This window comes from Rhinoderma darwinii, chromosome 5 (genome assembly GCF_050947455.1).
Source record: "Rhinoderma darwinii isolate aRhiDar2 chromosome 5, aRhiDar2.hap1, whole genome shotgun sequence".
Lineage (NCBI taxonomy): Eukaryota > Metazoa > Chordata > Amphibia > Anura > Rhinodermatidae > Rhinoderma > Rhinoderma darwinii.
In genome coordinates this window covers 68,161,221-68,188,719 of record NC_134691.1, presented here as the reverse complement: position 1 = coordinate 68,188,719, position 27,499 = coordinate 68,161,221, and the positions used below count along the sequence as shown (strand labels likewise).

Sequence of the window (27,499 nt, the reverse complement as noted above, 5' to 3'; positions counted from 1 at the left end):
TGGATGTGTACATGAGTCCTTAAGCTAAAATCAATGTCCCCCTTAAATCACATTCACAGGCATCCACTGTATGTAGGAAAAAACAAAATAGGAACAGCAACCTGCGATGTAAAGTTGTCCCATGTGATGGTTCACTTCCAATTCCACAGACAGTTTATAAAGTCCTGATGCTGGCCAGCACCGTCAGGATATTGTGTGTGGTGGCGCACGCAATGTGTCAAGAAGTTGTATTTTCTGCTGGCCCGCATTAGGACCTTGTGAAGCAGGGCCCCAGCAGTAATTACTTTGGAAACGGGAACGAGCAATACAATATGATGGGGCCAGTTCCTTTCTCCACACTAACTACTGCTGGGGATTATTATATATGGGTGGCGGTAGGCAGCAGTGGCGCTTGGCAGCGGCAGTGGACAATGGTGGCACACAGGCCCCTTTTTTTATTCAAAGGAAAAGAAGCAAAACAAAGCTAATTTTAGGAAAAAGTCCTTCATCAATCTAATGTGGTTCATGGATAGAAGGACTAGAAACCCAAGATACCTTTTTACAATGAATTATACATATTGCAAGAGGGATTTTTACAATTAAAATTCTCACTAACATTTTTTAGCTTAACCTCATTTATGACCTATAGGTGTGGATTATTACACCAGTAGAAAATTATGTTTTTGTGTCATTTACAGTAAAGTCAAGGAATACTTTTGGGAAGGGTGGTCTATTCCAGAATAGAGATGTAATTAATGAACTGCGTCATTAGTCAACCGAGAAAGGAAATGATCAGTGTTAAAAGGAAGATGAGATTTCGAGTTTAGAGCCCCAGGGAGTACAATGTATGAGGTCAATCTCCCATAATGCTCAGATGAATGTACGAGTTCAGGGACAGCTGGAATATTATGAGTGGCCTATTTCAGTGTACACATTTACAACCAGTGTCTGAAAGTTGCTGCATTCAGTGCTGTAATTATAACTACCATTAAAACCTTAACTACAACCTAACTCAAAACCTGAGTACTCTACTACGACTACAGCGAACCACAATATTATAGTCTCTATCCTGTCCTGCTCACATGGGTCCAAGAATCTAGAGTTGTTTGACTGAGCTCTTTTGGCTGTCCCTATGCCTAATTGTGAAATGGAGGGTACACTCTTGTCACTGCGGAATTAACTTCTCTGATTGGATCCTTTTTTACATGGCCATAATGTCCGTATTAAAGGGACATTCAAAACTTTCCCACGTGCACCATTATGGTATTCCATGTGTCAGTGTCTCACTTGTTATTTTTCTTGCTGCTTCTATCTCTATATAACAGACTGTCATGGTTGCTTAGCAGCGGTGTGAATCCGGCACGGTGACACGCTTTCTCTACTTGAGTCTATGGAGATCTCTGTGTCACCCATCACAGGCTTCAGCAGTTCCTCCTCTAACACACTAGTTATACATGGGGGGGGGGGCAGAAACTTCTATCAGCTACCACTGATTCGTAGACAGGGTCCTGTCACACAGGTATAATGTAGATGAATATAGTGCAGCCTCCCTGGCTGTATACTTATGGTTTCTCAGCTTATTTAGGAGAATATAGTGAAAATTATAATCACAGTGTCCCCCATCATGCAGAAATGGTATGGTCTTTAGCAGGTCATGTGATGCTGTGCTGAAGCATCATGGGATTGATATTAAAGCAGAGAGGAAGGGAAAGCTCGAGAAATCTATAAATCAAGATGGAGGCTTTTTTTAAAGCACAGACAAGGCAGCAGTTCAAAAAGTAAGTACAGAATACATAAAAGAAGTGTAGAGTAGTATACAGTCAGGTGGGGAATGCAGACATGGAAAGTTGTGTTACCACTGGAGGTTTTCTTTAAGGACACAACCCCCAGGCACCCCCCCCTGGAATTCAAATGAACTGAATTTAGGCCATCCTAAAATATATATACATACACTACCGTTCAAAAGTTTGGGGTCACCCAGACAATTTTATGTTTTCCATGAAAACTCACACTTATATTTATCAAATGAGTTGCAAAATTACTCGAAAATATAGTCAAGACATTGACAAGGTTAGAAATAATGATTTTTATTTGAAATAATAATTTTCTCCTTCAAACTTTGCTTTTGTCAAAGAATGCTCCATTTGCAGCAATTACAGCATTGCAGACCTTTGGCATTCTAGCTGTTAATTTGCTGAGGTAATCGGGAGAAATTTCACCCCATGCTTCCAGAAGCCCCTCCCACAAGTTGGATTGGCTTGATGGGCACTTCTTGCATACCATACGGTCAAGCTGCTCCCACAACAGCTCTATGGGGTTGAGATCTGGTGACTGCGCTGGCCACTCCATTACAGATAGAATACCAGCTGCCTGCTCCTTCCCTAAATAGTTCTTGCATAATTTGGAGGTGTGCTTTGGGTCATTGTCCTGTTGTAGGATGAAATTGGCTCCAATCAAGCGCTGTCCACAGGGTATGGCATGGCGTTGCAAAATTGAGTGATAGCCTTCCTTATTCAAAATCCCTTTTACCTTGTACAAATCTCCCACTTTACCAGCACCAAAGCAACCCCAGACCATCACATTACCTCCACCATGCTTGACAGATGTCTCACAAATGTTCTTCTGTGTGCTCCAAACACCTCAAACTTCGATTCGTCTGTCCATAACACTTTTTTCCAATCTTCCTCTGTCCAATGTCTGTGTGCTTTTGCCCATATTAATATTTTCCTTTTATTAGCCAGTCTCAGATATGGCTTTTTCTTTGCCACTCTGCCCTGAAGGCCAGCATCCCGGAGTCGCCTCTTCACTGTAGACATTGACACTGGCATTTTGCGGGTACTATTTAATGAAGCTGCCAGTTGAGGACCTGTGAGGCGTCTATTTCTCAAACTAGAGACTCTAATGTACTTGTCTTGTTGCTCAGTTGTGCAGCGGGGCCTCCCACTTCTCTTTCTACTCTGATTAGAGCCTGTGTGTGCTGTCCTCTGAAGGGAGTAGTACACACCGTTGTAGGAAATCTTCAGTTTCTTGGCAATTTCTCGGATGGAATAGCCTTCATTTCTAAGAACAAGAATAGACTGTCGAGTTTCACATGAAAGCTCTCTTTTTCTAGCCATTTTGAGAGTTTAATCGAACCCACGAATGTAATGCTCCAGATTCTCAACTAGCTCAAAGGAAGGTCAGTTTTATAGCTCCTCTAAACAGCAAAACTGTTTACAGCGGTGCTAACATAATTGCACAAGGGTTTTCAAGTGTTTTCTAATCATCCATTAGCCTTCTAACACAGTTAGCAAACACAATGTACCATTAGAACACTGGAGTGATGGTTGCTGGAAATGGGCCTCTATACACCTATGTAGATATTGCATTAAAAAGCAGACGTTTGCAGCTAGAATAGTCATTTAGCACATTAACAATGTATAGAGTGTATTTCTGATTAATTTTATGTTATCTTCACTATATATATATATATATATATATATATATATATATATATATATATATATATATATATATATATATATATATATATATATATATAAATAAATGAAAAACTTTTACCGGGTTCCACAGGGTTTCAGTGACATTTGTTTTTTTACAACTTTGCACGCTGGTTTACTCATACTTAGTCACTCAACAGAAAAGTTTTATACAGGTGGGCCTTGACTTTCTATTCTCTTTATGACCGTCTGACTGACAGTAATCTTAATTTTGGCCCATGCAACGATTGCCGATCAATGAGACAGCTCGTTGATCGGCGCTCGTTTGCTCCAGTCACAAGGAGAAATGTATGGGGACGGGCACTCGTTACTCTGATCATTTGCCCCCATACGTTATTATCATGCCGGTAGTGCGTCTCCCTGTTTACACAGGGATATGTGCTGCCGACAACGATAATATTTTAGTTTTTTAATCTGAAACGATCAGCAGATGAACGAGCATTTGCTTGTTTATCTGCTAAAAATTGCCCTGTTTACACATGGCATTTATCGGCAACGAGCGTTCGATGAACGATCAACTGCCCGATAATTGGCCTGTGTAATAGGGCCTTTACATAAGTACTTCTCATTGGTACTGTGAAAAGTTGAAACTGGGACCCTTAAAAGGTTAAAGGAGCTGTCTGGGATAATATTTTTTTTTTATTTAGCCCCTTATCATGAAGAATAAGAGGGCTTTTAATTACTTCTCCCTCCCCTCTTTCCAATTACATCCACAGACACTTCCTACCTTTCAGTCTCTTCAATGTACAAGACACCCAGAAAAGGTGTTTCCACTTCGGCTGTGCATTTTTTTGTCAGTATGTAACACACCCGCAGTGTGGAGACCCGTACATTACACAAACTGGAATGGAAAGAGGGGAGAGCATATGTGACTGAGCATCTCTGGGAGGGAATATTTTTAAAGACATATAATTTAAAAGGCCTCGTTGTCTTCATAAATAAGAGGGCTGGATAAATAACATTTTATCCTGGAAAACCTTTTTACAGTTAAGGTGCTGTCCCGGCTTTGGCACGGTTTAGAAATTCCCTTCAGTGAAAATCTCAAACAGACCTACTGTATGTAACCTAGGTCATACTACATGTCATGTCAATAGATGATGTAGTTAGAATTCCTCTTTAACATAGATTCGAGTTAAAATTCACACACGTCCATCAAAATTGTTTTTTTTTACCCATTCTATTGATCTGAGTATTTTTACATTTATTACAAATTTTATTGTAAGAATTTGCTATTGTATTATATTATTTATAATAAAGCTATACATTTAGTGCTTGTTAAAGTTATCAAAGTTTACTTTTATATACTTATTTGATTACGTCTTAAGCTTACCATAGACATGAGATAAACGATGGGCTAGTTTTGACACATTTTTCTGGATTTTTGTTCATTAATTGTGTCCGATTTTGTGCAGATTTACAGACAATTAGTTGACATTTTGGTCTGTCATGTTGGACTTTTTAGACCCGATTGCCTCTGGCAATCTTTGTCTTTGATCTGGTTCTACACTAAATCTACACATAATCGAGTGACAGATAAATTTGGTAAATGACTGTCAAATATAATCATAGACAAAAAGTGTGAAACCAAGAATGGTTTATCTCTAGCAAAATCTGTAAAAAAAAAAAAACATGAATGCCTTTGTGGCATAGTGGAGTAGATCCAAAATCTGTACTAGATGGAATCTGAAACTGTTATTTGTTATGATTATATGTCTGCTGAAATCCACTCCTACGCGTAGGTTATTTTATGTGTTCAGTTTTCCTGTTCTCCCTTGAATGAAGAATCGGATATGCACTGCAGCTCTTTTGCTGGCATCTGCTGTTTTAGAACATAGAAACTATGTATTACATCAGTGATTCAGGCCTCAAATCTCCTCGTAGTAAATTGACATGTTGCTTTCTGAAGGCGAAAGTTCTTAAATATACACTTGCAATTTACAGAGTGGAAATCTAAAGACATTTATATTCGGCTCTTTGTAATTTCCGATGTTCATCTCCTTGCCCAATACTACACCTAGTACTTTAATTCTCATTGTGGAAGACACGAGTGTGAACATGTCAACTGTGGTTTGAGCACAAAAAAAAAAAAGTTCAAAGAAAATGATCCATATATTTAGATATGTAACTGGGAAGTCATAGTTGCCCTGAGTACACTGAATTCTAGTCATATTTACGAATATAGTTTATAAATTAAAAAAAATACTATTTTGTTAACATGAAATACATTTTTAATGTTATGCAGAGCTCATCATAGAGGTCAAATAAAAAATCACATACACCACCGGAGGGCCTGGTGTGTTTAGTAATAAAAATGGAAATTTGGGTTTAGATAAATTATTACAATTTTATTAATATTTATATAATAATTTATGTTTTACAGAACAAAATGATTCATAAAAGTTAATAACACCTATATTGCGGTTTCTATGTAACAACCAAATATAGATTTATACTTTACTTAAAGGAGTTATATAGTTATTACAGTTAAAAAAAAGACATATCTCCATCAGGTTCAACCAAGTTGTGTTGTACCATCTTAATATGGATGTCAGAGGGAGGTGTCTCTCTCACTTTGACAGACCCTGTCCATCTATGTATTTTATGGATGGCCATCTGTTTGAATGGCCACATGTAATAGTACATTTTACCTGTACCAGCCGCCACAGTTGAAATGAGCAGCCAACAGCAAGCTCCACAGAAAAATCATCTATTTGCAAGGGGTCTTGAAAGCCAGACGCACAACCATCATCTGATCGCCATTGTCAGGGCATAGTTATAATTATTGACTCCAGCTTCGCTACATTTGATGTAGTTTTATATTTAATCACCTGTAAAATTCATAAGTACAAAGAGAACAGTAATACATATATCAAACACAAAATGCACTCCGGGCATTCGTAAATATAATTTTTGCATGTTTAACCAGTAAGACATAGGGCGCACGGGCCAGAGGCAACAACCAACTACTTTAAAATCCATAAGGCAGTGAACAGCCCAAAACGGTGGGGACTCAGAGGAGAAGTTGTGGGGACGTAAGGCTTATAGGGGTACGAGTTCGAGAAGGAGAAGCCTAAATGCGGGGGAAGACATACAAGAACTAGTCATGCTGAAGGTTGTTTCCATTGTTTTGCCAGTTTGTTTGGATGCTGAGAAGAATGAAGAAATAAGATTTGTACTTGCTATTGAAATATGTTATATTTTCTATACCAGTATGGTTTTTTTCTAGACAAATTATATAGATCATGTCTGGTAATGATGTAGGACACCAGTGGTTTCCCATATAAGCTGCCAGCTTGTCTCCTAAGACACTTCTCTAGCTCCAACTCTTACATTTGTACATAGAGATACAGAAATAAGAATGAAGTTATAGTGGATATGGAAAATGAGAATAGGGGATTTTGGCGTCAATATGCAATGTTTCTCAAATGGTGTAAAAACTAGAGACAGGGAAATGTTGTTTTTTTTTAATAGGGAAGTTCATTTTTTTTTATGGGAAACTGTCACGTTGAAAAAACAGTTATGTTTGCAGGCAGTATGTTATAGAGCAGGCGGAGATGAGCAGATTTATATATAGTTTTGTGGGAAAAGATTCAGTAAAATTTGAAATTAGTTTTATCTAAACTTCTACTCATTCTGGGCTTAGGAATCCAGTGGGTGGGCTCCCACAGGGATTGACAGCTATCGCTGTATGCATGCTTCTAAAGGAAAGACTGTCAATCACTGTATAGGACCGCCCACTGAAGTCGTAAGCCCAGAATAAGCAGAGGTTTATATCAATAAATCACAAGTTCTACTGAATCTTTTCTCACAAATCTATATATCAATCTGCTCAGCTCCTCCTCTTCTATAACATGCTGCCTACAGATCAGACTGCATTTTCAATATGACAGTTTCCCTTTAAATAGGATGCAGATCTCCTGAATGTAGAATCTTTCTTTGGCAGACTCCTATTTGAGCACAGGGTGTGAGAAAATGGCAGACACATAATATAGTACTGTATGTGAAACGGGATTGTGGATCATTGGCCAAAAGGGGGTGAGGATCAAGCAAGACGTGTAGAGAAATGATGAGTGCATTCTTCTCCTTTTCCCTTGGACCTCTAGAACAAGCCTGAGAGGGGCTCAGCAGTAGAAATGTATAGGAAAAATTGGGCAATTTGGGTAGCTAAGTACTAGTAGAAGAGATTAGCCATGCTTTTTATGGTCCTCGGGGAAGGATTATTGTTTTTGATCATACGTTTAGATAAGGGATTTTCACCATGTGAACTTCTGTTGGGCTATACATTTAGGCGAGTCTACATTTTAACTACACTCCAGTTCCTATACATTGTAGTCACTTAGCATTGGAGGATGTCCTATGGCAAAGATTACCTTTTCACTTTGTAGTAGGCTCCACAATTATGCATAAGACCACTAAAGGCCCCAAAATTTTGTCCCTATTAGAGATTCTCAATAACAATCATTTTAAACTACAGCCAGGATGGAAGTGGAACTTCTATAGCTAGGACGGATGCCATTTTGATTTAATCTTTTGCCTGCAGCCTAGAAATAAAGTAAACCTTTGTAATACTTGTCAAATACACCATAAAATCAATGCAATAATATTTTATTTGCTTTTTTTAGGGTATACTGTCCACGTAACTGTGCCCAAGCAAGTCCACATTATGCTCGAGTTTTTGGGACCCGTATTTATTCTGATGTAAGTATTCTAGTTTTCAATTAATATACATAATAAATGATTCAGTAGCATTTGTTACATAGTAACACTACTGTGTGTAATATTTGACAATGTGCTAAGTCCGTATGGGTCAGCTGGGGAGGAAGTATATGAACATCTCATTTTTTGGTTAATTTTATGATAGCAAATTGTGAATCTTTTTTTACTAGCCTACTGCTTAGGAACAGATAAAAAATAAAAGTTAGCAGCTTGGCACGGTAATGTTAAGGACAGCATTTAAAGGGGTTTTCCCATCAGAGACATTTATGACGTATCCACAGGATATGTCATAAATGTCAGATAGATGCGGGTCCCACCTCTGAGACCGGCATCTATCTCTGAAACGGGCCCCCTAAACCCTGTTCTACTGCTCTGTGTTGTGGCTGAAGTGTGTGATTTCTGGAATTACGGAAATAGCTTAGCTCGCTTCGCTACACTGTTTCCGTAAGTCCCATAGAACAGAATGGTAGTTACAGAAGAAGCACTACTGTGGGACTTACGGAAACAACGTAGCTCAGCGAGTATGTGTCTGAGCATCAGAATGGCTCGTGCTGGTTTTCCTCTCTACTTTTAATCCTTCAAAGGAGAGAATAGCTTTGTGACCCTGGGTTTCCCCCACTTTGTTATTACTAATGTTGTGTTGCCTGTGGAGAGAGGAACATTCACTGCCAATGGGGAAAAGGTAAGGTACCTTGAGCTTGGGACTTTTCCTCTCCATGGTCTCTATAGCAAACATTATGGCTAATTTTAAGGTATATAGAACCTTACATAGATTTCCTTATTCCACAGTCATATCTGTTCTAAAAGTAGGTTGTCCACCTCCAATGGATCTTAGAATTGAAAAGAAAACAACAGAGAGAGTACTCTACAAATTATAAATCTTGTAAAAGACCTGACCAATTAATATTAAAGGGGTTTTCCAGGGACATTAAATTTCCGAGGAATTTCATGAACATGAAGAAAATGGGGCGGGCATTGAGGCATAAGCAAAGAATTAAACGGGGCGTGCAATGAGAAATCTGTGGACCAATAGGATGCCTCAGACCTGGGACTTCTGACGTATACCCGGGTTTGAGGCATCCTATTGGTTCACAGGCTCCTCAATGCCCGCACCGTTCATTGTTTGCTTATGCTTCAATGCCAGGCCTGTGTCGATACTCAGTGAGGTATTGACACAGGTCTGTCCGCATAATAACGCTCGCGCACGAGCTCGTGTCGAAGCAAAAAAAAGAGGATGAAAAGCAGAACTTCTGGCCGGCCAGAGGTAGGGTGAATAGGAACAAATACTTTCCGATTTTTGACAGAATGCATACTACAAAGTTTATTTAATTTTGACATAGAGTATTAGTACAATAATTTTATATTCCTGGAAAACCCCTTTAACATGTTTAACAGCAGGTAAATTATCCAAGGTGGCTTTACTCTATCGCAGGATATGATGGCATTTTGTCTAAACTGTTTTCTTATGTACTTCTGGGATATAACCATATTTCCATAAGAATTATGTATGTTCAAGTAACGTAGGATGTATCAAAGGATGGAAGTTTAGGTAAACTGCATATTTAGCACTCTATTGTCCATCACACTCTTTTCACAGTCAGGTATAAAACCCATAATTGGATAAACAAAAATGTTATGATTTTTGCATGATAACTAGTGAGTGAATGCCTTCCTGGCACACAGTGTTAAGGTCTGTTTTGGCAGTTAAGTGCAGTGGTCTTAGAATATCTCTTACAGCTTTATAAGAGATTACTGTCTAAAACACCTGCTGTGCTCTAATAACAGGCTGGCCAAGTAAAAGTGCACTCTAAAGATATTTGATACACGTCCCAGTTTGAATTTGTTATTCAACTAAGGATTTCAAGCCAATGCATGTGAATACCCAACAGAAAGCTTTCCCGTAATGACCCACAGTCTGAGACCGGGTGACCTCTGACATGCAGCTGATACATGAGCTAAGACATGTGGGTCTGGATGTTTCAAACGTATATGTAATAATACGTATTCAGAGATATACCCAGCCACTTACGGACAAAAATGCACATTATATTGAAACAGTGTAAACCACGCACCCAATCCTCCTCCGTTCTCATGCTATTTCTGCTTGTGTTTTTGCAAATATACTTAATTTTTTTGTGTCAATAAACAAGCAGTAACAAGATTCATTCTGCAAACTTAACCATTTCTTCCATTTTAATCTAACTTAGGCCCTATTCACACGACAGGGTTTCCCAGCTGTGTGGCGGCTGCTCAAAAAACGGCCGTCACACGACCACAGTAGGAACAATAGACCCCAAATGGGGCTATTCACACATCAAAAATGGGACATGTCCTATTTTAGGCCGTTCTCCTGGCCGCCTGGCTCCCCTAGAAGTCTATGGCGCCGGGTAATACACGGCCATCACTCGAATGTGTTCCGAGTGATGGCCGTGTCTTCCGACGCTCGCTCTCTCCTCCTCCTCACAGTGCAAAGTGCATGTGAGGAGGAGGAGGAGGGTATTTTTTTGCTCCCTGTAGGAGGGGAATCCCCAATACCCGGCCACAGCTTTGGCAATGCTGTAGCTGGGGATTGGGGATTTCGCTCCAGGAGAAGTCTCTGACTTGACTGTCTATACATGGACACAGTGACGTCAGGGACTTGTGAAGCGGAAGCCCCAATGCTGTGGCCGGTGTTTCCGCTCCAGGAGAAGTCCCTGACTTCACTGTCCATATATGGACATTGAAGTCAGGAACTTCTCCTGGAACAGTGGCACTATCTACAGAAAGGTAGGGGGGTGCCATCTATGGGGGGTGCTGTGTAGAACTACCTACAGGGGGCTGGGTGGCATTACCTACGGGGGCTGTGTGGCATTACCTACAGGGGGGGCTGTGTGGCACTACCTAGAGGAGGATGTGTGGCATTACCTACAGGGGGCTGTGTGGCATTACCTACGGGGGGCTGTGTGGCACTAAATAGAGGGGGCTGTGTGGCATTACCTACAGGGGGCTGTGTGGCATTACCTACAGGGGACTGTGTGGCATTACCTACAAGTGGCTGTGTGGCATTACCTACAGGCGGCTGTGTGGCATTACCTAGAGGGGGCTGTGTGGCATTACCTACAGGGGGCTGTGTGGCATTACCTACAGGGGGCTGTGTGGCATTACCTACAGGGGGCTGTGTGGCATTATCTACGGGGGGCTGTGTGACATTACCTATGGGGGGCTGTGTGGCACTACCTAGAGGGGGCTGTGTGGCATTACCTACCGGGGGGCTGTGTGGCACTACCTACAGGGGGCTGTGTGGCACTACCTACAAGGGGCTGTGTGGCATTACCTACAGGGGGCTGTGTTGCACTACCTACAAGGGGGGCTGTGTGGCACTACCTACAGGGGGGCTGTGGCAGTATCTACAGAGAGCAGTGTGTGGCATTATCTACAGAGGGAAGTGTGGGGCAAAACATTTACAAATGAAATCCATCCGTTTTCAAAACGGACAGGGAAAAAACGGATGCAAAACGGGTCAACATCGGCCATTGAAAACGAAAACACGGCCCGGAACAAAACGGAACGGATGCAAAATGGATGCAAAACGGCTGAGAAAAACAGACCAAAACGGCCGTTTTTATCAGCTGACACTTGGACCCTGTCGTGTGAATAGAGCCTTATAGGCTAGGTACATATTTGCAAACATATTTTATTACTTCAATGAATCTAAAATAATGAAGTAACTTTGCAAAAATGTCTTGATTAAAAATATTCTACCATTTTGTGTCTGCAGTTCATATGCCCCTGTTTCTATGCCCCTCGTCTTCTATCTGATCCAAAATGTTTGCTGAGTTAGACAAACATATCTGGTATAAATTAATTCAGTACCAAAGGGTCTGAAACCTTGTAATAAAAATACCGCTAATATTCTAGGATCTCAGAGACTTAGTATGGATAGGCTGGATACAGTGTCAGAGATTTATTAAGACTTGCGTTAGGAGCTGGCATAGATTTTAATTATAATTTACACCAGCTTCTGGTGTAAATTATAGTAGTGTTATTGGGCTGTTGCAGGCCACGTCCCTCGCAAATTTTTAAGCAAATTGCGACATTTGATGCATTTACCACTATTCTAGAAAACTGGCGTAGAAAAACTTGTAAATTCAACCTCAGTATGTTTATGCCTGTACGTATGGACACACAGCTGCATGGATTGAGGTCGACGTACTCAGTGGGGGTGATGTATCAAAACTGGTGCAAAGGAAAAGTGGAGAAGTTTCCCTCGGCAAACAATCAGCTTTAACTTCTCATTTTTCAGAGGCCCTTTGGAAAATAATAACTTCACTTTTCCTTTGTCCCCAGTTTTGATACATCTTCCCCAGCATGTCCATAGTCTCTGCTGTATGGATATGCATGTGTAGAGAAACACCAGTGGGCATTTTGCCTAGGACTCTATGGCAACATGCAAGTCGCTTGCAATCCGCTGTAAAATCATGGCTTTACCACGACTCGCATGTGACTTTAGTGCTTCCCTATGGAAAAAAAGTGAAACATCTGAATTTTGGGGATTTTGCAAGGTCACTTTCCTTTAGGAACACATTGACATTGTACGTGAGTTACAGTAATACCCCCATTTTTCATAAATCACAGGTCGCCTTGGATCCCTAGCCTTATTAAAAATAGTGCAAAAGAAAAGTGGAGCATCTTCCCATAGAAAACAACCAGATTGTGCCTTTCTTTTTCATAAGAGCCTCTGAACAATAAGTGAATCTGAATGATTCCTATAGGCAACAACTGCTTTACTTTTCCCCTCACACCAGTTTTAAGAAATTTCCCCCACTGATCATACTGCTTCATTGTCTGCAATCTCTGCTTTGTGACTTAATTTTATTAGCCTGTGCAAAGGTTACAGCAGTTTCAGTGTTGAATTTAAAACTAGGGAACTCCTATAATATATTAGAGAATACAGAGAATTTACTAATATAATCATATTATAAAAAATTCACTCATATATTTAGGCAGTAGGGTAGGGAGATTTTGTATTCATGCAACTACCACCCTCATAGTTCTAAGATTGCCAGGTTCATTGCTAAGATTAGTGAGTACAGTTAATATGGAGGCATTATGTATTAGATTCTTTTGACCATTTATTTATTGTTGGCTTATCATTTATTATTTAAAACTATTTTTATAGAATATATCACTGAAAATGCTGTAACAATTAAAATATAACTTTAAATATGATCTTAAAATTGACACTGATAAATCACAACAAATAAAGATACAAATAATAAGCGTCATTGCCAATAGCAACTAAAGGGTACACTAAGGCAAATAGGGGTACATCAACAGTGCTACATAGGTATATTTCCCATAGGTACTGGAGAGTAGACATATATAAAAGTTGTCACAAGGGCCACAGATGATAAGTCACTCAGTAACTATCCCTAGAGTCATCTTGTTCTCTAAACCTACTGAAAGCAGAGTGATCGCTCTAAAAAGGATCGCCCCGCACTGGTACCAACCCCTATTAGTACCCTAATATGCTCTATAAACAGACATTTAACATGACGCATGTCCGTCTGCTTTTAATCATTACTGGTTTGTAAGGGGACAATTCCAGAAGTGGGCAAAAGTGGTGAGAAAATAAGCAAAGGACCGAATGATAGCTTACTCACCGAACCTGGCACGTATAAATCACATGTGTGGTTCTCTCTGATAATGTGTCGCTCATACATATGCGCAACTCTTTACACTGTATCCGTGCTCTCTCTTCTATTAAGCTGTATGCCTTTATAATCCATTGAATGTGGACAAACTTATTTTCCATTTACTGAGCAAACAGAGATATTGAAAATGGTGACTAACACCAAGGGGGGATTTATCAAAACTGGTGCAAAGGAAAAGTAGTGAAACTGCCCATAGCAACTAATTGGATTGCTTCTTTATTTTTAATAGGGCATTTGAAAATTAAGATCTGGGATCTGATTGGTGCTGTAGTTATCGGCAACTGCTCCACTTCCATTGTTCCAGTTTGGCAAAAAATTAGAAGCCCCCTTTACAGATTGTCTAATGACAGAGGCACTGTAAAGGTTTCTTAGAACGTAAGAGAATTAGGATGGGCTATACATTTGGATAATTAGAGTAGTAGAATATACCTTTTATTGCCAAACAACGACATAGCCGTTTTCTGAATGTACTATATACCACTGTGGAAACATTCTGTGTGACTATTGGAAGAATAACTTCCGACCACAACGAAAAATGTTACCTAAGTGCTGCCTTCTGTAATTGTACCCTTCATCTACTCTTTAATTTATTTTCCTACTTTGCAGCTTTTATGTTATGATTGCTGCATGTGTGTACATGTGTCAAAACCATTTTTGGTGTGGAAAAATAAAATTTTCCATATAAAAGTATATGTTATTGGTGTAGCAGATATATTGCTATGTACATTACAAACCAATGCAAATGCACAGTAGGGAATCGTGTTGACTTGGGCTTTTTCTAAAAACTCAAACTTTACATCAGATGTACCATGCATTCTTAGATTATGTACATAAAGGATAGAAATATCTTCCCTGCTCTCTTATGCTATAAAATAATGTTAGCTGCTACAGTAGTCTGTAATCCATGACAGTAGGTTAGTATACTTTATAACGTGGCATTATGAATGGTATATCTCACTGTCTAACATTGTAATAATATTTAAACATTGTATCTGATTTATATTTTTGAAATTTTTTGATTTCTATTAAAGATATCGAGTATCTGCAAGGCAGCCCTTCATGCGGGTGTAGTCCGCAATCACCAAGGAGGCTACGTGGATGTTATGCCAATTGATAAAAAGAAACACTATTTTGGATCAGCTCAAAATGGAATTACTTCAGAAAGGTAAATCTTATATGTCTGTGTGGAAGAGTTAACCTTCATGTGTGTAATGGAAGCATAAAGTTGTTTGGTTTCGAAATTCCGTTTTAGTAAATTCCAAGAAAATCAAGGGGAGTCTCTTGTTGAGGACGCACATTTTTTAGCCCAAGTGGAGGGCTAATATTTGATATGCCAGCACTCTCTGAGATGAAAAACCCTTTAAAGGGAATCTGTCAGCAGTTTTGAGGCCTCAAAACAGCTGACAGAGCGATATAGGGGAGGACATTTCAAACATACCTTTTGTCTTGATCGTGCGAGTTGCATGACCGAGAAACCGACATTTGAATCCCCCAGAGCGGCGGTCACAAGTTCCACTCTCTGCTCTAACGGGCAATCAAAAGGCCGCTAGAGCTGTCACTCAGAGCAGAGAAGCGGGACAGGCCTGGCATGAGCACTTGCACATCAGTTCCCACCTTAGTGAAAATTGGGATCATGGCACCAGGGGGATTTAACATTGTTTGAGACCTCAAAACTGACAGTTTCACTTTAAGTAAATAACATTTTATGCAAAATTATGTCATATGCTCTTTGTCTCTTGATGCTATTTATTCACTTTTATAAAGAAGCAAAAAGTATGTGCGTACATATACAGTAATGAATATAAAATGTTACACAAATACATAGTGTGTGCACCAAGTGGAATAAACTGACCATTGTTATTTCTTAAATTGTGTAACAGATGGTATTTAGTGAACTCAGGAGAAGCTGTGGTACCATAACTGCTTGTCTCCTGTAATCCCATAAATCATACCCTAACAAGCTGCTTATAGGTCAGACCAGCTCTGTGAGTTATTGCTCCGCTGTGTATAATGTAATATTTGATAAAATACTTTCCTAAGAATCTAAAACTGCTGCACCATAGGCACGCAATGCATGAAAAAGTGATTATATGCTGTAGCTCACAGTCTCTATTTACAGCAAGATTCCTAAAATGACTATAAGCGGATCAGATAAGCCATAATTCCTGATATTTATAAACTGCTGTTTAGAATACATTGCCAGTTGATGCAACATATTCTTCTATGCATTTAAAGGGAAATGCACAGAAGAACATTCCATGTAATAATGAATTCCCTCTGCAAATTGGGAGATCTTGCTAAGGGCATAACATTGGTTCCTGAGATGTGTACCTTCAGACTTTAACCCATAGTGACCAAATTACCTCCTACATTGATATAGTGTCAGTCTTGTCACATTACATGTGCATAAGACTGTGTGCAAGTTTATTGAAGCAAATGACCAACATCTTGTAAATAGTACAAGTAAAGTCTGCAGGTTTAAGTCTCCCCAGGCTTAATCAACCATGCAATCAGTGGGCACCACATCATGGATCACAATACTTTGTTATTAAAAGGGTTGTCTCATAAAGACAACCTCTGCTCGTTTAGGATCACCCTATACAGGGGCGTAACTAGGAAAAACTGGGCCCCATAGCAAACACTTGACTGGCCACCCCTGGGTGCCACAAACAGCCCCCCTTATAAATAGTGGCCCCTGTAGAATGTGCCATACAGCCCCCCTGTAGACAGTGCTATATAGCCCAGCTTATAGACAGTGTCACACCCCTTTTGTAGCTATATAGCCCAGCTTATAGACAGTGTCACACCCCATTTGTAGCGCCCCCACCTCCCCCTTGTATATAGTGCCATACAGCCCCCCTGTAGATATCGCCATAAAGCCCCCACTGTATATAGCGCTATACAGCTCCCACTGTATATAGTGCCACACAGCCCCCCCTCCCTTGTATATAGTGCCACACAGCCCCCCCTTAGTAGATAGTGCAGCACAGCCCCTTAGTAGATACTGCCACACACAGACCCCTGTAGATTGCGTCACACTCAGCCCCCTGTAGATAGAGCCACAACCCTTCCCCTTGTAAATAGTGCCATACAGTTCCCCCATGTATATAGTGCCACACAGCTCCCCCTTGTGTATAGTGCCACACAGCTCCCCCTTGTGTATAGTGCCACACAGCCCACATTATGTATAGTGCCAAACAGCCCCCCTTGTGTATAGTGCCACACACAGCTCCCCCTTGTGTATAGTGCCACACAGCCCACATTATGTATAGTGCCAAACAGCCCCCCCTTGTGTATTGTGCCACACACAGCTCCCCCTTGTGTATAGTGCCACACAGCCCCCCTTTGTGTATAGTGCCACACAGCCCCCCTTTGTGTATAGTGCCACAAGGCAATGGCGAATCCGAGAAAGTTGTATCAGCCAGGGCGATGTCAATCAAACATGGAAAGGTGGGTTTGGAGGCAGGACTATTTGACTCTTCAGGATAGCAGCCCCGCCCAATGACCTCTAATGAGTAATTAGCATATAGTGTGCACCGTTTTAAAAGTGGATTTTAAAGATTTTGCTGCATCTGGAAAAAACATACATGGGAATGTTTGGAAATATTGTCAGGTCATGTATCACCGCATGGTGGCGGTTCAAGGGGTTAAAACTACCAGACAGATTCCTATTAAATAAACAGTTAATTGAGAACAATTCCATTTGCCCTGCAATTTTGTTATTATAAATATATCCTATATAATTACAGATCCAGAACCAAGCTCTGACATATATACAGCACCAGAACCAAGCTCATACATATATACAGCACCAGAACAAATCTCTGACATATATACAGCACCAGAACCAAGCTCAGTACATATATACAGCACTAGAACCAAGCTCAGTACATAATTACAGCACTTGAACAAAGCCCATACATATATATAGCACCAGAACCAACCTCAGTACATAAATACAGCACCAGAACCAACTTCAGTACATAAATACAGCACTAGAACAAACTCAGTACATATATACAATACCAGAACCAAGCTCAGTACATAAATACATCCCCAGAACCAAGCTCAGTACATAAATACAGCACCACAACTAAGCTCAGTACATATATACATCCCCAGAACTAAACTTATTACATATATACGTGCTCAAAACCAATCTCAATACTTACATACAGCATCAGAACCAAGATCAGTACATATATACAACACCAGAAATACATATATAACAATAAAATATACAACACTACAAATACAGCTCAATTTAGTGCAACCCCTGCCGTAAAGGTTTGTATGGCGTAAAACTACAGCTCCCAGAATGGCCCGAACAATGGTGAGGATATGCTGGGAGATGCTGTTTCACAAAAAAAAAAATCATACCACCCATCATCTCGCTGCAGATCATGCAGTGACTACAGTGCTGATTAGAGGCAGAATAAACATTTACATTAAGTGACTCACCGGTGACGTCTCAGATTCTACTTATTTTCTTCTCCCTCCGGTCCAGACCTCTATGATGTATTTCTACCGGCCATGACCCATTTCTGCAGTTTTCCGCTCAGATGTCTTCAGCTTCTCACTTTCAAAACATTTTTGTGCCTATAAATGAAGTTAAAATTCTCAACACCTCTAAATATAATAAAGCGTCATACACTGCACCTCTAATTATAATAGCGCCATACACTGTGTTGCTGATTATAATAGTACCATACACTGTGTAACTCACACACACACACACACACACCATGCCCCCCGTAGATAGTGCCCCCATAGCCCCCTGTAAATAGTGACCCCATAGAGACTCTGTAGATAGTGCCCTACATAGAAGCCCCTGTAGATAGTGTCCCACATACAACCCTCTGTAGATAGTGCCCACATATGGACTCCAGAGCTGCAAGGCAATAGTGCTAACCACTGAGCCACCGTGCTTCCCTACATATAGCTTCCCCTATAGATAGTGCTCCACGTATAGCCCACCTCTGTAGATAGCGTCTCACATATAGCTCCCCCTGTATATAGTGTCCCACATATAGCCCACCCCTGTAGACAGTGCCCTACATACAGCCACCCTGTAGCTAGTGCTCCACAGGTAACCCACCCCTGTATATAGTGTCCCACTTATAGCCCACCCCTATAAAATGTGCCATAAAAATAGCTCCCATATAGAGAGTGCTCTACATATAGACCACCCCTGTATAGTGATTCACATATAGCTCCCCCTGTATATAGTGCCCCACATATAGACCCCCCTGTAGATAGTGCCCCACATCCCCACATATAGACCCCCTGTAGATAGTGGCCCACATCCCCACATATAGACTCCCCTGTATATAGTGGCCCACATCCCCACATATAGACCCCCCTGCAGATAATGGCCCACATCCCCACATATAGACCCTCCTGTAGATAGTGGCCCACATATAGACCCCTGTATATAGTGGCCCACATATAGACAACCCCCCTGTAGATAGTGGCCCACATCCCCACATATAGACCCCCTGTATATAGTGGCCCACATCCCCACATATAGACCCTCCTGTAGATAGTGGCCCACATATAGACCCCTGTATATAGAGGCCCACATATCGACCCCTCTGTATATAGTGGCCCACATATAGACGACCCTCACTGTAGATAGTGCCCCACATCCCCACATATAGACCCCCTGTAGATAGTGGCCCACATCCCCACATATAGACTCCCCTGTATATAGTGGCCCACATCCCCACATATAGACTCCCCTGTATATAGTGGCCCACATCCCCACATATAGACCACCCAGTAGATAGTGGCCCACAACCCCACATATAGACCCCCTGTATATAGTGGCCCACATATAGACCACCCCTATATAGTGGCCCACATATAGATGACCCCCCTGTAGATAGAGCCCCCACTATAGATAATGCCACTCACAGTTTTATTACAAAAAAAAAAACTTTACATACTTACATGATCCCGTTCCCACGCAGTCCGATGGCAATGCAGACCTGCTCTCTTCTGAGCAGGTCTGCTGGAGCTGAACAATGACTTGACCCGTCAATTAGCACCTTTCAAACACGGAAGCGGCACGATGATGCAAGTCATGCTACCCCGCTAATCAGCATCATTGTAAGGTGCTGAATGGTCAGAACATGCCCGGCCATTCAGCGCTAATGCATGTATTTGACTGTCGCTCGCACCGGGGCCCCCTCTGGTTTTAGCGACGCCTACGGGCATGAGAGGGCCTGTGTCACCTGGCCCATACTTGTTGGAGGCTCGACGGCGTGGGCCCCGTAGTAGCGGCGCTACCGCTGTAGCAGCCATAACGACTGCTGGCGGCGCCACCGGGCATATGGGGGGGTGTATCGGCTGGTGGCATGGGCCCCCTCAAGCCGCGGGCCCCGTAGCAGCCACTACGGCTGCTACTGCGGTAGTTACGCCACTGACACTATATAAGCCGAAATGGAGAACCATTGATTTAAATGGCCACCATGTAATGCTACATGATATGGCTTCTCCTGGCAATAACTGATAATAACCAGAGATAAAAAGGCCGGACCCAGCTTCTTTTTAAAAGGTTTGTCTTCATGAGACAACCCCTGCAAATTATTTGTTCCACTGTGACTGTTTCTATTTAAAGGATGTGTACATTTTTGCAACAATTTTTTTTCATTGCTTCAATTGAATGGAAATTAAAAAGGAAGCAACATAGCAAATAGTATTCTATATGGTTCCTATGCAGACCTACTGTATGTGCTTCATTGGGTACAGACTACAAACAAACCCAGGCATAGTCTAATACTGCAGTTATGTGTTACTCACTTCCATTTAAAGAGGCTCTGTCACCAGATTTTCAAACCCCTATCTCGTATTGCAGCAGATCGGCGCTGCAATGTAGATTACAGTAAAAAAAAAAAATTTAAAACGAGCATTTTTGGCCAAGTTATGACCATTTTTATATTTATGCAAATGAGCCTTTCTTAAGTACAACTGGGCGTGTTTAAAGTAAAGTACAAGTGGGCGTGTATTGTGTGTGTACATCTGGGCGTTTTTACTTGTTTTACTAGCTGGGCGTTGTGAATGGAACTGTATGATGCTGACAAATCAGCATCATCCACTTCTCTTCGTTAACACCCAGCTTCTGGCAGTGCACAGACACACAGCGTGTTCTCGAGAGATCACGCTGTGGCGTCACTTCCTGCCCCAGGTCCTGCATCGTGTCGGACGAGCGAGGACACATCGGCACCAGGCGACAGAGGCTACAGTTGATTCTGCAGCAGCATCGGCGTTTGCAGGTAAGTCGATGTTGCCTCTGTCGCCTGGTGCCGATGTGTCCTCGCTCGTCCGACACGATGCATGACCTGGGGCAGGAAGTGACGTTACAGCATGATCTCTCGAGAACACGCTGTGTGTCTTTGCACTGCCAGAAGCTGGGTGTTAATGAAGAGAAGTGGATGATGCTGATTCGTCAGCATCATACACTTCCATTCACAACGCCCAGCTAGTAAAACAAGTAAAAACGCCCAGATGTAACGAACACAAGACACGCCCACTTGTACTTAACTTTAAACACGCCCAGTTGTACTTAAGAAAGGCTCATTTGCATAAATATAAAAATGGTCATAACTTGGCCAAAAATGCTCGTTTTTGAAGAAAAAAAACACGTTACTGTAATCTGCATTGCAGCGCCGATCTGCTGCAATACGAGATAGGGGTTTGAAAATCTGGTGACAGAGCCTCTTTAACCTCCTCTTGTTGCTAATCTACAAACAATAGAAGAGGGAGAAGTTGGAAGAGAGTAACACATGACTGCAAGATCAGACTTCACGAATGTTTGTTTGTAGTCTGTAACCATGGAGACACATGAGTCTATACTAGACATATGCACAAAACAGTAGGATTTATTTTAATTCAGGCAATTTGCAAAGTTGATTTATCTTTCTATTTAGTTGCAATGGAGGAATAAAAATGGTCACAAAGGCATTCATAGCTTTTAATTCATTCATTTGTTAAAAAAGGTTGGTATGTATCTCTAGCGTCTGACAGCACACACATCCTGTGAAGGTCACTTACAATTGCAGTGCATTACAGAATGATAAATCACTCCCCACACATTTGAAATGGTTGTTCTCTTAAGTTGATAAAAATCCTGGTTACCCATTTCTTAGTACTTATGTTTCTTCTGTTTGTTTTCCAAAATTAACAACAGGAAAGCAATGACTGCCATTTTAGCTCCCACATATGTTGTCAACCAACTAACGTGAATGGCTATGCAGTGATATACTTACTTACAGCTATAGATCACTGTATAACTATTGGGGCTGAAACGGAAGGTTGTCTCTTTTGGAACACAAAGTAAAGGAAGAGGTATAACTAGCAGAGGACGACAACTCAAACATTGCTTTCTTATATTTTTGTGTATATGGCCTTTAGTTAATATATTATCTATATAGTTCTGCAATTTTCATTAATCAATGTAGAAATCTAGTAATGTATGTGATTGTATAAGGCTCTGTACCCACTACCACCATTGTTTCCATGGAGCCATGACTGGTATGATGGATCAGTTTCTAAATGGATCCCAACAAATCCGCATGGATCCCATTGCCTATACCTGGAACCTTGACAGAAACCTGACAGATCCCATGTTTTTAACGGCAAAAATAGCTCTGTAGACAATTCTATTCTTGACATAAAAAACACCTGAAATCTCCATGGAATGGAAAAAAACGCCGATGTGAACAGAGCCTTATGTAACGGAATGACTAGACACATTTAATTATATGTTATCATCAGACCTACGCCCTTTATGAAGGGACCTCTCCATTAATAGTTCTGGAGGGATGCTGGAATTAATCAATGTTTATTTCATGTCGCCAAAAATAATTAAGTATTCTACAAATTGTTTGTTTTGCAGTTTACATAACCCATTGGGAAGCAAAGCGTTTAGAATATTTGCTGTCATATGAGATGGAAGAAAAAAAACAAGCAGAGAAACAGTTCAGAAGTCTAGAAGAACATGTCTTAAGATTTGTATAAAGATGTATTATTGTACAGTCCATAATATCTACAATAAGAACATTTGTGGATCATAGTAAATGAGGCTGTATTCATTATAGAATATTAACTCCTTAGAATTGTATTAATTTCTGCTGTAATCGACCCGTTATCGGCATTCAAGCTATAGTATATGAATCCACTGGTAAAATCGGAATTATATGGGAGATTTACTTAGACTGGCGAACCATACTCCAGTCTAAGAATGGAATAAGATGCGATTAATTTATTAAGATGCGCCTGCCTCTCAATAAATTTGTGGAATGTTTGATTTCAGATAGTGAAATCTTCGCCATCTACGAGCTGGTGTATAATTCCATTATAATTTTCGCCACTTCCTAGTGTAAATCCTATCCTGTAAAATATGTCGGACCGTGGATGGCCCAGCCCCGTTCTGCAAAGCCCCATCCACTTTTTTAAAACTGGTGGAGGCGACAATTGCACAAAAAAAATTGTGACACTTCTACGCTAGAAAGAATAGATTTCTTAATAAATTCCCTACTATGGGCAAGTCCACACATAGAGTAAATACTATAGATTTTCCGCAATAGATTTAATTGCGGAAAATCTGCAGCGTATTACAGAAGCACCATAGTGGATGAGATTTGAACAAATTACATCCACGCACTGCGTAAAAAACCCACCAAAAAAAACATTCAGAAATTGATCTGCGGTTCAGTTTTTAAACCGCAGCATGTAAATTTATGCTGCGGAATCACTGGCTTTCTGTTACAGGCTTTCCCCATTAAATTTAATGGGGAGGTAAAACCCGCAAGAAACAGCAGATGTTGCGATTTTTGTGACAGAAAAGCTGCGATTTCACCGCAAAAATCAGAACTCTGAAAAAAAAAAGTCTATACTTAGCCCGATCTCTATGCTGCTGCGTCCAGCCCGGCCTCCAGGGGACGATTCATCCCATGATGTGACTGCTGCAGCCAATCACCCAACAATTAAACATTGATAATCTATCCTAAGGACAGTCCTGAGAAACGCTTTAACTTTCTAATATACTGTTACAATTCTATTCCCAAGAGCACTGTGGTGGGGATCAATATATTTATGTACATCTATGTTAAGGTCCAAATATCCTCTGGTTTTAATTTTCAAAAGTAGAAAAATATACTGATTGTTAGTTCTAGGGGACAATTCAGCATTACCTATACACCTCATAGACATTGAGTTTAATTTGTAGGAAATCAGCATGTTGAACAGGGTAAATGTATTACTTAAGGAGAACCTGGTATTGGGAGCGACTCTTTTACATTAGAGTATCTGAAAACAAGAGACCCCCAACTGAACACTAAGAATTTGGATCAAAAATAGGAAAATACTAGCTTTCCTCTCATCCTCCTTTCTTATGACTGTTCTTAGCTATTCATCAAAGCTGTGACAGGGTCATATGAAAAAAATTACTAGAAACAGGGCCTTAAAAATCCCATGTATTGGGTGCAATTGGGGCCACTAGTTTATCTTGGATAGGGCAGTAGAAGAATAATACCTTTAGCACACGACCGAGTAAGGGCCGAGAAAAAAGGTCCATGTGTCGGCCGGACTTTCCAGCCCGACCACGGTACAGGTGAACGAGATTCCTGCCATCACAGACATTTATGATGCTTGAAATCTCTGCCTCCTCATGTAATTGCTGTTTCTTACCGAACACGGACCGTTTTTCATGGCCTGAACTCAGTCGTGTGCAAGAGGTGTAAGGCATCATCCTGGTGGCAGCATTTCTTAAACACAAGTGATTTTATTAATTCCCATACTTACAGGGCTTTTCAAAACGATATAGTTTTTTAAACCACAGCATGATTTGTTGCCTTCAGTTTTGTCACTGTACTTTTTGCTGTTGAGGTTTTGCAGTGCTTTTCCCCCATTGACTTCAACGGTGAAGACCGCAGCATTAACAGAAACATGTTAATATCGTGACTGTGTCTTTTCTTAGAAGCCCTTCTAGGAACATTTGCTGGAACGGCCTTTTTAAGAAAAAAAAGCACACAGTGTTTACACTGGTCATTACCAATGCAGTGGTGGTACAGCTTCCTGCCACTACGGCTATATGTGAACTTAGCATTCAATTTTTGTCTCCTACCTTTCCCTGTTTAATTTTCTAAATCACTTCAGCTTCTTTGGTGTATCTAATATACATAGTTAAAATGGCATATATAATGTCACATATGTTATAAAGAGTATTTCTTAGTATTAAAATGTATTTTCAGATATCCTGTTATAGTACTGAACTGGGCGACCCCTACTAGTAACTACATATCTGTGGAGTGGAGAGTGGCTACAAAAAGGGGTGTTTACCTTTCTTGGGAACCCTATACATCCGTGCATTACACGGGTAGACCATTGATTTAATTGGGAACTGTGTAATACCTAATTTCTCCTGTGGTGGGCAGCAGGGAAATGTAACACTTGCTACAACAGATGCCCAACAGATTACTGCTGATTGCTGGGGGTTGCAGCAATGACACCCTGTGATCAGCTATATTGTTGGAGGACCCTTTTAACAAGAAGGGATTGTCAAAAGTGGAAAACTGCTTTGAATAAAAGTCACAGAATTTTTTGCCTGCTAACACATATATAAGTAAAATCCTTCTGCAACGTGAGAATTTCTTTTGATTATTGTTTAAATTCCTTGGTCCATAAGTCTAGATAGTGTGTTTAAAAGTACCACCTCCTTATCAGTTGATTCCATCTTAAGTCTTGAACCACATTACCATACATTTTCCATAAAACCAATTAAAAGATACATGATATCATACACAAGAAAGTTATCTTGAACTGTTACTAAAATTTTGCAATGTTGGTTTTATAATGAATTAGATGATCCATTATCCCTCAAATTTTAATTGGACTTAATAAGAGGATCAGTTATGAATTAATAAATTCACAAGTTTTTCCTGCTGTGACTTGGGATATATTTCTCCTGTTGCAGACACTGGCCCTGGTTTGTACCTCCTGACCTTACTGTTAGGTTTATGTCTTGTTGGCCAGAAGTTTCAAACTAGACCAGGGCTTGTAAATACAGCAAAAGCTTCCAAGTCATGGTGGGATATACTTAAGTAATGGAGTTGTTCGACGGCAACTGACCCTCTTAAATATATACTAGTCCTTCTCAATGAATTAGAATATCATCAAAAAGTAAATTTATTTCAGTAGGACAACATTTCGGTATTAAAAATATTTTTTTTAATTGGGCTTATATAATATTCTAATTTCCTGAGACACTAAATTTTGGGATTTCATTAACTGTTACCATAATCATCAACAATAAAAGAAAAAATTCTAGAAATAGATCACTATGTGTGTAATGAATCTATATAATATGAGTTTCACTTTTAGAATTGAATTACTGAAATAAATTAACTTTTTGATGATATTCTAATTCATTGAGAAGTAGTAGTATATATATATTTCTATGGTTATATTGTGTTAAAGGGGTCGGCTCACTAAAGCTACACCTTTCCATATATCCTGTTGGGACATATGAATGTCATAGAGGACAGGTCTGTTATTTGGGACCCTCCAGTTTGAGCCAGAGCAGAGATACACTAACAATGGTCAGCTCTCACTCTGGTGGACGGTGCCTGTCCATGCATGAAGATGAGACAACCCCTATAAAACATGTACACTTAATATTTGCAGTGGATCATTTATTGCTGCTATTTCTTATAAAACAATACTTTGCTGAGAAATTATATTTAGGGTTTATATTGTGTAAATATTGTTTATATTTGAGTAGGATTGTTACTTTGTTATATATTTTTATGGTGAATGAATTTACTCTATAAAAAGTTTGGAACTTTTTTGTGTTTTTTTTTTTTATAGCCTGGCAAATATTCCTGCAGGCCAGGAGTGTACAGCAAAGTAGTTTATAATGCAATTAATATGCATTCACTTTTATTATTACACTCTGTCCATTTTTCATTGGGAAATGGTAGTTCTTAATGTTATTACCACAAGTTGGTATAAAGATGTCACTTATAAACATGTTTATATGAGAAAATATGCCTTTTAAAGGTAGAAGTGCAGCTGGAATTGTTTTTATAGTGTAGTAACATACTATAATTGTTTTCTTCAACACTATTTTTGCCAACTCTGTGTTAGTCACATTTTTGTAATTAAACATGCTTCTGTGTTGTATTTTCTATTAGAGATAATATAATAAATATATATTGTATGATGTAATGTGTGTTTGTTTTATTTGTTCCTTTTATTACAGCAAAATTATTCATTTCAGTAAATAAAAATTAAAAAGATCTATAGTTACATAGTTACATAGTTACATAGTTAGTACGGCTGAAAACAGACACATGTCCATCAAGTTCAACCAAGGGAAGGGAAAAGGGAAGGAAAAATTTCTACACATGGGAGCTAATATTTTTTTGTTCTAGGAAATTATCTAACCCTTTTTTAAAGCCATCTACTGTCCCTGCTGTGACCAGCTCCTGTGGTAGGCTATTCCATAGATTCACAGTTCTCACTGTAAAGAAGCCTTGTCGCCTCTGCAGCTTGAACCTTTTTTTCTCCAGACGGAGGGAGTGCCCCCTTGTTTTTTGAGGGGGTTTT

General features: G+C 40.1%; 1 protein-coding gene across 1 annotated transcript in view; it reads left to right on the top strand.

Moving 5' to 3' along the window:
* CRISPLD1 (cysteine rich secretory protein LCCL domain containing 1) overlaps positions 1 to 24,683 on the top strand; it is a 93,419-nt gene extending 68,736 nt beyond the window's left edge. Inside the window, exons 13-15 of the mRNA XM_075826104.1 lie at positions 8,102 to 8,177; positions 14,920 to 15,053; positions 22,788 to 24,683. Coding sequence (XP_075682219.1) covers positions 8,102 to 8,177; positions 14,920 to 15,053; positions 22,788 to 22,839 — 262 coding nt within the window. The 3' untranslated portion in view covers positions 22,840 to 24,683. The remainder of the gene's footprint in view (positions 1 to 8,101; positions 8,178 to 14,919; positions 15,054 to 22,787) is intronic.
* Positions 24,684 to 27,499: the final 2,816 nt, after the last annotated feature.